The 13617-nt window shown below is 34.3% G+C and overlaps 1 protein-coding gene across 5 annotated transcripts in view; it reads right to left on the bottom strand.

Moving 5' to 3' along the window:
* CDK14 (cyclin dependent kinase 14) overlaps positions 1-13617 on the bottom strand; it is a 486541-nt gene that overhangs the window by 206399 nt on the left and 266525 nt on the right. For all 5 annotated transcript variants that reach the window (XM_047096602.1, XM_047096603.1, XM_047096604.1 and 2 more), the window contains one exon: positions 659-721. In XM_047096602.1, the coding sequence (XP_046952558.1) occupies positions 659-721 (63 nt within the window). The remainder of the gene's footprint in view (positions 1-658; positions 722-13617) is intronic.

The following is a 13617-nucleotide window of genomic DNA, read 5'->3' as shown; positions in this document are numbered from 1 at the left end:
TTCTCAGGATCATGAAAGGTAGTCATTTGAATTACAGAATGTGAGCACATCATTAAACCTTCATATATAACTTTGGTATCTTCTGACGCTCTCACAGATGTCAAGAAAGAATCTCCTATTTGAAGCATGAAATTTTGAAACAATTTCCAAGATGGGTGCTAGGTCAGATGTTAGAAAAACTTAGTTCTTTTGACACATAGCAATCCAATTTGTAATAAAAGAAATGAAGGAGAGCAGTAGGAAACTGTTATCTGTTTGTACATACAAATAAAATATGTACTATGAACCCACCATAACGTTTTGGATCATAGTATTTTGTACTGAAACTTACTGATACTTTAGTATGAAGTTCTAAGGGAGAGCTACCTGAAACTCTCTTCTCTTAAAAACAGTGTTAAAACAGCATTCCAGTGGATCTCACTTATTATTAGCATGAAACAAAAATAGAATTAAATCTAAATAATAATATTCCAGTGAAAAGACTTAATGTTTAAACATAGTTTCCAATCACTCAAGAGAGCACTAACCATGGTTTACTTCAATATCACTTCTCTTTACACAACAATTTTTTTAAGTTATGGTAGAGAGATTAGACTTTGATGAAAAAAAAATACACATGAAGAATGCTAACCGCTGGCTTAAAAAGATCTTTTCCTACCTTCACATTATCTGGATGCAGCCCCCCAGGGTGCTTGTCCATGTACTGACATAAATCAGTGTGCTGGAAGAAAAAGGGGAAAATGTATTAACATCCCTCTGGCTATAACATGATGAATCAATATTTTTCTACTTCAAAGTCACTATTGCCTTCTGAACAAAGCAAATATAAGACAAGTGGGTGGATTTTTTCTTTGTATGTAGCCGAATGCTTCTCCGCCCTCTCGTTTTTAACCACAATTGAATCATTTACCTTTATCTTTAGGCTCTGTTTTGTATTACACATAATCTGTGTATTAGAAGGTATCCATGTCCATAATTTAAGTGCCTAATTTCCTCCTCATTGAAAATATATTTTTTAGCAAAACAAAACAAGACAAAACTTAACTGTAAATATGGGTACCATACCTGAAAAAAACTAAACCAAAACACATACACATAACACACACTAAACCAATTACATTGCCAATTATCTTGTATTTTTCAAGTGCAAATGCAGGTTATGATTATTTATTTTGTATGAGATGAGAATACTACAAATATATCATTCTAGCAAAATTAATCACTATTTACTTAAAATTCTCATAACTATATTCATTAAAAAATAATTTTCAGGTTTCCAGAACTCCTGAATGTATCTGCCAAAATATATTTTTAAATGAATAGAAACACTTTCAAAATTATAAATTAAGACAAATATATCAGGTATAACTTTTTTTAAAGTTTTTATTTAAATTCCACTTAGTTAACATAGAGGGTAGTATTAGTCTCAGGTGTAGAGTTTAGTGATTCAACCTTTACATAAAACAGCCATGCTTATCACAGCATGTAACTTAAAAGGAATATTTCTAAGTAACATTTTTTGCTGTTACTCTTTTAAAAATATCCCCAGCTCAATTTGCCTACAACTGTATTTATTTTCATCTTAATGCTTCTTATGTTTATATAATGAATTATATAGAAATTTGAAAAAACATGTAGAGTTGCTATTCCAATTTTTCTTCTCTTATTAGAGGGTACTATAAGATTTATAACATTGAAACATTTTATCATTCTGGAAAAGCCACTGAACATGAGTATTTATGCCCCATTATCAAGCTTCAATTATTGAAGAATTTAGAGTTTATGTTATATTCAAGAATCTTGCTACAGTCATGGTAACAGGTCAGACTCCTTTATTGCATGCCAGGTTGGTACTGCTGAGGATACAGAACAAAATTTAGCATGCATTGATTATTCACTGTGCACTTCTTGAGCCTTTCTTGTGTTCCAGGCACTACACTAGTCACTAAAGACACAGAATTAAATTAAACAGTTGCAAAAAGAAAAAACAAAAACAAAAGCAAAAGCAAAAAAAACAAACAAACAAACAAACAAAACAAACAAAACACAAAACAAAACAAAAAAACCCAGACATGCCAATAATTATAATAAAGTATGTTATATATTATTTTAAGAACAGTACTGGGTAATGTTTGAGGGCATGTAAGGGGAATTTATTGTGGTGTAGAGACTTTGGAAAAGTCTCTCAAAGAAGTTACACTTGAATAGAGAATGAAAGAAGCCAACTGAAGGGCAACAGGACAGAAGAAATGCTCTTAGATATGTTCTAAGACAATATTGCCTTTATCTTAGACCACACCAAAGGTGTTTAGCTTCCAAATCAAAGTCAAACTCCATGAGGACAGAAACTATGTTTAATTTGGAAATTATTGCCTCTTTGGCCCAACAAAATGTCAAACACAGAGAAGAGCTTAATACAGGTGTAAATAGTTTTACATATAGTATAGCTTACTTAAAAAATACTCTAAAAGATAATTATGAGTTCCATGGAGTTTTTCCTGAGTGACTATATAGAAGTTTGATATCATGCATTTACCAAACTGAGGAATGAATTCTGGTTCCCAAATTGCCATTCTGTAACTCCATATTGTTAATTCCTCTCTCCTTTCGAATATGGCTAACACCTCCCTTAAAGAAGACTTCTGAAGAACAAATAAAATAGTACATGAGATAGGGGCACCTGGGTGGCTCAGCTGGTTGAGCGACTGACTTCAGCTCAGGTCATGATCTCACGGTTTGTGAGTTTGAGCCCTGCGTCGGACTCTGTGCTGACAGCTCAGAGCCTGGAGCCTGCTTCGGATTCTGTGTCTCCCTCTCTCTCTCTGCCCCTCCCCTACTCATGCTCTGTCTCTCCCTGTCTCAGAAATAAATAAACATTAAAAAAAAAATAGTACATGAGAAAGTACTTTTCACCTATAAAATGATATACAAAAATAAGGTATCATTTAAAATATTGCCCATTATATAACAGAATCCACAGAGGAAGAACTGTATCTAATTTGTTCACTGCTTCACACACAACAAATAAAATGATAAATAGAAAGTATATCAATAATTATATATCCATGACATGTTAAAAATTCCTAATAAAAAATATAAAATCTCAGGTGCCTGGGTGGCTCAGTCAGTCGGGCATCTGACTTCTGCTCAGGTCATGATTTCACAGCTCATGAGTTTGAGCCCCGCATCAGGCTCTGTGCTGACAGCTTGGAGCCTGGAGCCTGCTTTGGATTCTGTCTCCCTCTCTCTCTCTGCTCCTCCCTCGCTCATACTCTGTCTCTCTCTCCTTCAAAAATAAATAAACATTAAACATTTTTTTAAATGTAAAATCTCAGTTTACAAAACAAGAAAATCCAATTCATGTTATTTCCAAGATATAATCTAGAAACCATAAGCAACAAAAACTTTGAAAATAAAAAATGTTATATTTTATTTTATACTTCATACTTACATATTTATATTGTTATTTATACGGATAATATTAATAAAAAAGAATAATCATATCAATGTAAATATCAGACATAATAGAATTCAAGGAAAATGTATTAAACATTATGTACTTAACAACATGGCATACCAATATATACCAAAAGTTGGTAAAAATAAAAGAAGAAACTGATAATTTCACAAAATCTTCAGGGGCTTAGCTTACTTAATTCAAGGATCAACAAACAGAATTTACCAGGAAAAAAAAAAGGAAGGTTATAAGGAATATGAATAACACAATTAAATAGCATGTTTACTTTTGTGCCCAGTAAACTCATGCTACACGTTTTTTAAATAAGAATGGCACACTCAAAAACTTAATGTATTAGACACAGATAAAGACTTAAAAGTTAGAAAGCAGAAGTCATATTCTCTTCCCACAACTAAATAAAATTAACATCAAAATGTACTGTATTTCATCAACCCTATGACCTACAATTCTTTTTTATCTCTGACATTGGAACAATAGCATGAATCTCCTATTTTCCAGGCAGTATTTGGACTACAGTTGTCATTGCCTGTGTTAGAGCAAACTTTTTAGTTTGCTTTATTTGAGGAATTATTTGTAACTCTGATGGCATGGGTCATCAACAAGAAATGTAAGGACCATCTGAGGGTAAAATATGGAAGCATGAGATGTAACTGTTATCCTCAGATGGTCCTTACATTTCTTGTAAACCATTTATTAAAAAATTTCAGGTAAGATTTTATGAAAAGTGCCAAAATTAATATCTGTAGGGCTCTTTTAGTGGGCATGAAAAACTCTGATAAGAAAGCACTAAATCACAGTTTAATTGAGCATTTTTATCTTTCTTACTAGTACATCAAGGAATGTTTCTTCTAGTCAATGGGGTCTTAAGTTCCATGACAGCAGGGATAAAATCAAAATGGAGAAAATCAGTTAAAGGGAGAGAATAAGAAAAGGAGGAACAAAGAAAATCTATTTTTCTAGAAATTAAAAAAAAAATTTAAAAGCCCCAAAATGTTTAAATTATTTAAAAATGAAAGATAGTGAGATACAACATAAATTTCAAAGCAATGGAAAATGGCCAGAGTATTACTGAACAGGGTCAGGGACATTTAAACCTTTGCCCAAAGCAATCTACATATTCAATGCAATCCCTATCAAAATAACACCAGCATTCTTCACAGAGCTAAAAGGAACAATCCTAAAATTTATATGGAACCAGAAAAGACCCCGAACAGCCAAAGCAATGCAATCTACATATTCAATGCAATCCCTATCAAAATAACACCAGTATTCTTCACAGAGCTAAAAGAAACAATCCTAAAATTTATATGGAACCAAAAAAGACCCCGAACAGCCAAAGCAATCTTGGAAAAGAAAACCAAAGCTAGAGGCATCACAATCCTAGACTTCAAGCTGTATTACAAAGCTGCAATCATCCAGACAGTATGTACTGGCACAAAAACAGACACTCAGATCAATGGAACAGAATAGAGAATCCAGAAATGGACCCACAAACGTATGGTCAACTCATCTTTGACAAAGCAGAAAAGAATATTCAATGGAATAAAGGCAATCTCTTCAGCAACCGGTGCTGGGAAAACTGGACGACGACATGCAGAAGAATGAACCTGGACCACTTTCTTACACCATATACAAAAATACTCAAAATGGATGAAAGACCTAAACCCAAGACAGGAAAAATCAAAATCCTTGAGGAGAAAGAAGGCAACAATCTCTTTGACCTTGGCCACAGTAACTTCTTATTCAACGTGTCTCCGGAGTCAAGGGAAACAAAAGCAAAAATGAACTATTGGGACCTCATCAAACTAAAAAGCTTCTACACAGCAAAGGAAACAATCAGCAAAACTAAAAGGCAACTGACAGAATGGGAGAAGATATTTGCAAATGACATATCAGATAAAGGGTTAGTATCAAAAATCTATAAAGAACTTATCAAACTCAACACCCCCCAAAAAAATTATCTCGTGAAGAAATGGACAAAATACATGAATAGACACTTCTCCAAAGAAGACATACAGATGGCCAACAGACACATGAAAAAATGCTCAACATCACTCATCATCCGGGAAATACAACATAAGTAAATCTATTAATGTGAACTTCTAAAATTAACAAAGAAGTGGAATGGTGTAGGGTACAAAATTTTCACAGTATTATATGTCTGACATTTAGATTTAATGCTAATTTTGTATAAATAAGATTTATTACATGCCGATTTTGCATAATAAATAAGACAAGGTCTCTGCTCTCATAAAGCTTATATTCTGTGGATTGTACATACTTGTGAATTATTTTAATTTTTTTCCAAAAGACATATTCAAGCTTGTTGCTTAAAATTTTAAAAATTCCACATGAGTGAAATCATACAGTATTTGTTTTTCTATGACTTATTTTGGTTAGCATAATACTCTCTAGCTCCTTCCATGTAGTTGCAAATGGCCAACTATATCTCACAATAGATATATGTATCTTACAACTTCTTTATCCATTCATCAGTAGATGGAATTTAAGAAACAAAACACGAACATAGTGGGAAACAACAGAGAGAGGCAAATCATAAAACAGACTCTTACCTATGGAGAACGACCTGAGGGTTGCTGAAAGGGAGGTGGGTGGGAGGATGGGTAAAATAGGTGATGGGGATCAAGGATGAGCACTGGGTGTAATAAGTACATGATGAATCACTAAAATCTATACCTGAAACTAATATTATACTGTATGTTAATCAATGGGAATTTAAATAAAAACTTGGAATAAAAATAAATAAATAAAGCTAAAAAACAAACAAACAAACAAACGTATGAGGAAGGAAACATATCAGGAGTGGGGGGAAAATATTCCTGATCCTCAACATACACAGATATCCTTCTAAGTATATAACCAATGACATTAGCATTATGAATTGCAGGAAGGAGGCTTCTCCAAAATGAAGTGTTGGGAAACTTTTTACATTTATTCATTTAAATTCAACTTAGTTAACATGCAGTGTAGTATTGGTTTCATAAAGAATTTTCCAAACCTTCTAAATTTCAAAACTCATATTTCCTTAGATGTATGGCATCAAAATGTGTGTGTGTCTGCATATATATCACATGCATATACACATGGCTGTCTAGCTGTATAACCTTGGGCAGGTTAGATAACCTCTATATATCAGAATCTTCTTGTGTATAATGAGAATTATCCTAATACACCTACCTCAAATGGATAATATGAAAATTAATGATTAAAAATCATAATGGTTTCAGAATACTACCCAGCACATAGTAGATGCTACAGATGGTGATGACGATGATGATGATGATGATGATGATGATGATGATGATGATGATGATTTTATGTGGTGTGTTTACAATAGTGGGGGTTTGGGGAGGATTACAATTAAAAATGGAATGATAAATACGGTCAGAAAACTGGAACTCCTAGGGGTAGCACTGCATCCTTATTATGTTCTTCTTGTCTATTTAACCAGACATTCCTATTCACACTCCACCACTCTCTATACACAGCCAGTGAGACTACATCTAGCCAATATGCAATGAACCTCAGACTGCTCTGGGTGATCAGGGGCAAGACTCTGCAGAATCTCGGATGGAAAAAGAAAGAAGAGATAGTACAAGGTACCACTTTGTACCTTAGCACACTTCTGTTCTACCTGCATTAAAAATGGTTTATCCACGGGATACAGGTGTGCTGTTTCGAAGGGACACATGCACCCCCATGTTTATAGCAGCACTATCAACAATAGCCAAAGTATGGAAAGAGCCCAAATGTCCATCGATGGATGAATGGATAAAGAAAATGTGGTATATACATACAGTGGAGTATTACAATCAAAAAGAATGAAATCTTGCCATTTGCAACTACGTGGATGGAACTGGAGGGTGTTATGCTAAGTGAAATTAGTCAGAGAAAGACACATATCATATGACTTCACTCATATGAGGACTTTAAGAGACAAAACAGATGAACGTAAGGGAGCGGAAATAAAAATAATATAAAAACAGGGAGGGGGACAAAACAGAAGAGACTCATAAATATGGAGAACAAACTGAGGGTTGCTGGAGGGGTTATAGGAGGGGGGTGGGCTAAATGGGTAAGGGGCATTAAGGAATCTACTCCTGAAATCATTGTTTCACTATATGCTAATTTGGATGTAAATTTTAAAAAAGAAAAAAGAAAATTTTAGAAAAAGAAAAAAGAAAAAATGGTTTCTTCTCTCTCTCCCTACCCCTCCCTCCCTCCCTCCCTCTCTCTGTTTTTATACATAGTAGCATGCTTGGATCTTCATTAGATGTGCCTAACTTACAAATTTCATTACATCTCTTCTTTCTCATTTCTCTCTTTAGTTCCACCCATTGGATTATAGGACTCTTATCTTTGCACTGGTCCAGAAATACAATACTAAAGTTAACAATAATGCTAGAAGGTACTTCTTTGTCATTCCATTTTTTAAAGTCATCCTAGGTTTAAAGAGAAGGCTCTTATGGCATATGACCAACAGATCAGTATCCCCTGATGAGACACGGATAATCTCAGATTCATCTGGCTTGATCTCTGGCTATTTCTTATTCTGATACTAAAAGAAGCAGGTCACTTAGACTAGATGCCTGGTGAATGAAGATCACACAAATTCCTCTTCACCCTCCCATCTCTATCTTGGCTCTTGGCTGACACTCCTCTTTCCCTCACTACATTATGCCTCACCTCATGTTGCAACACCTCCCTCTATTCAATCCATCACTGCTGCTGTTCTTCAGGGTAATGCCTTTAGAAGCACTTGTGTTTGATAGCTGTATACCTGAATACCTAAGAACACTTCATCAATCTTCCATGTAGTGGATGGTTTTAAATGAAGCTACCAAGTATGGCTAGACTTACAGACCAAGCAGGAGACACAGTGAGAGCAGAAAAGGCTCCAAAGGCTCAGTCCCCACACTAGCATATATTTCTTTCAAAATGAGTTTCCTCCTTCCTCACTGTCAATTACCCATCAGGTACCATTTACTTGGTTATTAACATAGGCGTCTCTGGGAAAACATAGCTGAAATCCTAACACCCTGAACAATAAATGCTCTCTGTAAAGGAGTTTGCCATTTTTGTAATTTGGGTTTTCCCATACTGATTTGATTACTTGGTGGCTGGATCACTTTAGAAGGCAGGAGAAAAATCTCCCTTTATAAAAAGGCAGGATATAGGAAGACCACAACAAATTGGAAAGACTTTTTATTCATAAGCACTTTGACACAGTAGAGCCTCTATTAATTTCAATCATATGTAGACCTGGGAACTGCATCACTAGCAGCCATGAGATTTAAAGGGAAAGACATGAAAGAAAATTACAAAGATAAATTATGGATATAACGACCATTTCAAAACAGGCCCAAGTGGAGAAGAGGCCTTTAAAAGAGGACAGGGAAGAGAGGCCAGCCAGAAGAAAAGACGAGAAACAAGCTAGAGTATGAAACTCAGCTCTTCATATTTTCCACTCTCCAGCCCTTACTCTGTTTGAAACTGACTTTGGCTCAGGAGAAAGCAGCACTATCCCTCCACTGAGATCCACTGGGAAAAAGGTTCTCTGGAAACCACAAACTCAGACACTTCTTGCACATGAAATGTTACCTATTCCAGGGCAGAAACAAGTACCAGTCAACTGTGAAGTAGGCTTCACCATTCGGTATGTGCTTACGTTTCTTTTTAAACAACATAGTAGCCATGAAGTGGGGTCTTCCAATTGCTAGATTCTCAAATAATCAAGACATCAAGTCCTTCAGAGAAATTATGTTTTAGCATTAGCACTGGCTTTCAGACTGAGCTTTCCTCCTCAAAAAGGAATCCAAATAAAGCCCCTTCCCAAACACATGCATTTGTTTCCATTTTCCTATAATGTTAAGTATAGTGTCCACTATATTTGGCAGCTAATTTTGATGTTCTTCAGAAGCACTGCCAAAATATGATGTTGAAAATAGCACAACCCTATTTTTAGCACCTAGGCTAAAAATAAGGAAGTTTTTCCACGGGGATAACCAACAGAAATCCTCATTTTTAAGTTATGTTAAGTTTAGCCTCCACAGCCTTTGCTTCTGTTTCCTTTACTTTTCCATTTTAACAGTGAGAGGAGAGTCAGTATATTTAAGCCTGGTATAATTTTTACAACATTAAAAAAAAACCTACTTCACAAGGGTAAGAATATGAAAAGATTCCATAAGATAATGACAACTTCTGAATTTCTTTATTCTTCAGGGATAGGCTTACCTTATGTTTAAATGCCAAGGTTCAGCTATAGTTGCATTTTGAAATTAATGAAAGTTTGATTTTATAAAACAAAAAAAGTGAGAAGATGATAAAGAAAAAAGATGGGATTTGTTAACAACTAGTTGATAAACATGTGCAAGTTGGAAGCATAAAAATATAGATAGAGCTCTCCTCTCCCTGACTGTTGATTATTTACGAAGCTCTCTCGTCCTCATCAGTCTGATTCTAGACACTCCAATTTCTTCCACGTAAGTGACTCATTATAAAGAACCTTTAAATAATACTGACTGGTAAGAGGTCACATTAAAAAAACCCGCAAATTTCAAAGAACAAGAGCAATTATTTCCACTCTTTGGTGATAGTGCATGTGGTCCCCAAATTAATGGCTACAACAGTAACTGCCAGTGTGACCAAGACAATGACTATGGCAGATGTTTACTTGTGATGCTTACTCTATTACTGGCTAATGTCACCTTCATTACCATTGTCCCGTATCTTAAACACACCACAGGCATTCTAACTAAAACCACACTTGAAGGGTAGCTGTGAACTTTGGTAGAACTCACTGTCATTTTAGTTTTTAATCTATTTCACCTGCAGCTCATTAACGTCACGTAATTCACTGGGGAATAGTTGCTGCTGGAGGCAACTGAAGAAAACAGAGAAGTTGAGCCCTCCTTTCTTTTACAGCAATCAATGCCATTCTCCTCTAGCTATAATCTCTGTTTTAATCAGCCTACATTGCTGTAAGAATTAATACATCAAATTACTGAGCAGGTAGTTTCAAACTGCTCTGATATGAAGTCCACACGTTTAAATTGACTTTGAAATTGCATTTTCTTCCCATTAAGCTTTATAGTACTCATCTATTTCATTCCCAAATCATAATTAATGAAATTTTAATGCTGCTAGTTCCAACATGTGAGTATTATTCATTAGTGGGAAAAAAATAAAAACATTAACCAACTTTACCTTTAAAACAAAATCACAGTCATTTAAGATGCTTTATAGAGGAAGTCAGTATATACCAAAGGGGCCCATTTTTAAAACAGTGGTTAAAATATAAAACTGTCAGTATTCTCTCAAATGCTATTTAGCCTTTATGCTAATACACTGAAATCCCTTATCTTTAACTACAAAAAACAAGACATTCATGAATAAGTACAAAAGTGCTATCTCTTCCTTCTGAAGTAGAAATTCTAATTACTACTAGATTATTGTGCCTCAAGTTGCATCATGGGACACGGTATGACAAAAGAGGCAACATGGTCTTTCAATCTATTCCATCATCACCTAAAGATAAGTTCTCAAGTAGAATACTCTCAAATATTCAATTGTTCCTGCACAGAATTATTTTACATATTACAAAGCCTGTTTCTGGGTTATTTTTACTTGGTTTTGAGCCACTTAGGAAATGTTTTAAATTCTATCCAGTAAACCACATGTATTCCCTGGGGAGGGCAGAGATGGCTCACACACACAGTAGTTCAAACTACATAAAAATCCTCCCATAGCTATCACGGTGCTGTGGTTCATTCCTAATTAAGTTCCCTATTTAAAAAATCATATAATGCCTTCTCCTTCTCCTTTCCGGTCATAATAAACCTATATTGGACTTTGCTATCCCATAATTCTGCCTAACTGGTTTCAGTTGCCATTTCTGATTCCAAATTGCATGGGCAGCCCGAGGCTGGTAACTGGAATAGGAAGCATTTCCAACCACATTCCCATCATGTAAAACCAGCAACCTGAAAGATCTTTTAAAACAAAAAACTTACTATTTGACTTCTGGCAATGACACTACGGATGGACAGATTATATAGCTCTATTCAGGCAGTAAGACTGTTGTGAGCCATTCTTCTCTGATAAAAAGAATGCAGACATTCATGCTCTAAGAAACAATTCAAGTGTCTGAAGTAGTTTCAATATTGTAATGGCCTATTCATACAAGGAATAAATATCTATATCCATATCTCTAAATCTATAATTTATTTAGTTTATAAAACTTCTAGAATGTATACATTATTTTCCTCTTAAAATTAAATAAATTCAAAGTATAAATTTGGAAAGTTTCAAGAAACTTGGGGCAGAGGGGGTGAGATCTTCCAGAAGTAGAGCATTGTGGTTCTACAGAAGGATATGTTATTCCTGCATCAGAAGAATGTGTAAAATGTTTTCTCTTCCAACAGTAAAGGGAAGAGCTACCAGTATGGTTTATATGTCCTCTGGGAAACCATTCACAAGACTAAACTATATAATAAATTTTAATGGAGTCAAATAGACACTTTAAAAAGATGTTCATATTATTTTGAAGCCAGTTTGATTTTCAAAAGGAAAAATAAAAAGCCAATGGGTATAAAGAATGGAATGCTCTGATCATCCAACATCCTCCAAACTTTGGGGAAAGAAAAAGAGGTTAACAAAGTGGGCCACATAAAATGTTTTGGAGTCAAAGCATGAGATCAAAGAGAAAAGAAGTGAAATAGTTTTCAGGAGTATCAGCTCTGAAAACACCTTCTGGAGCTGCCCTGCTAGAAATAGGGAGATGCTGAAATTATAGGATAAAAGCAACATGAGGGAGAAAAGTTAGAAACAGAGAACTAAAATGGAAAAGAGGACAGAAAAAGGGCAATAAAGAGGGAATGGAGGTAAAAGAATCAAAGGTTCAGGTCTGAGACCTTTGCTAGCTGCAAAGCAGGAAAAGGGATTTTTGTCTTAGTTTTTTGTTTTTTAATAATATTGGTTCTAAGAGGTAAGAGTACTGATCATACCAGATGTATGGTTCAAAAAACTTTAGAAATTATACTGTAATAAGGTTCAGGTTCATGTTTTTCTAATTTTAAAAACAGTAATTCTGGAACACATAATTCAATGAAAATATTAAACAATTATAATTTGCTAAATTGCCACCTGACTTTTGGCATAAGAAATGAAAATCAAATATACATTTTCCAAATCTTAGAATGAGTAAAGTATTATAAAATGTATTATAACGAATAAAAGCTATTCACTATTTAGGAGCTCAGTGATGACTTTGAGGGAAATAAGAATGACAGTCAAATAAATGTGACTAATACTCTTCTTTTTCTTACCTAAAATGAAACATTTATAACCTTGTTCATATCACTTGATCCAGTAGTAGAAATATTAGGAAATATTAGGAAATATTAGAAATAGAAATATTAGAAATATTAGGAAACGCAGAGGGATATATTAGAAGTAATGCTATTAAGATTTTATAATGCAAAATACTTTGGAGTTCTTAAATGTGGTTCTTAAATATCTATTTATTTATGAAGCAAGGGTTGTGGGCTATAGAGTCTCAAATAGGGATACATAAAAAACCCTTGAATTAGACAAATGGTTTTAAAAATAAATGTATATTACAAAGGTAGAGCTCATTTAAATCTTCTTGGTTGGTGGAAATACACAGAGTATAAAAGAACAAAGCTTTCAGAGAAAGTCCTGGTAAACAATGAAGTATCTGAAATGTCTGTTGGTTATACATGATAAGAAAGGCAATTTATATTGCTATTCTTGTAGCACACCTGAAGCATGCAACATTTGCGTGCTTATATAATTATTAGGCACAACTGTAATTATTTCAATATAGTACATAAAGGAGCAAAGTAATTTAGATTTCTCAAGCTCAGTGAGTACAAGAATCTCACCAACATTATTTTTTAAATGCAAGTTTTTACCTGAAGACTATGATGCTCTGAAATGCAAGAAACTGAGGAGTAGTAAAATATATTGTTAAAAATCCTGAAAATTGTAAAAGCTTGGTTTCAAGTGGCTCTTTTATTTTTTTAATTATTTTTAATGTATTTATTTAAATTCAAGTTCGTTAACACACAGTGTAGCACTGGTTTCAGGAATAGAAC

This window comes from Lynx rufus, unplaced genomic scaffold (genome assembly GCF_022079265.1).
Source record: "Lynx rufus isolate CCGP_SWC_20201006 ecotype Redwood Valley unplaced genomic scaffold, mLynRuf1.p SCAF_4, whole genome shotgun sequence".
Lineage (NCBI taxonomy): Eukaryota > Metazoa > Chordata > Mammalia > Carnivora > Felidae > Lynx > Lynx rufus.
Note: the sequence above shows the minus strand (reverse complement) of the source record. Positions and strands in the feature narration are given on the sequence as shown.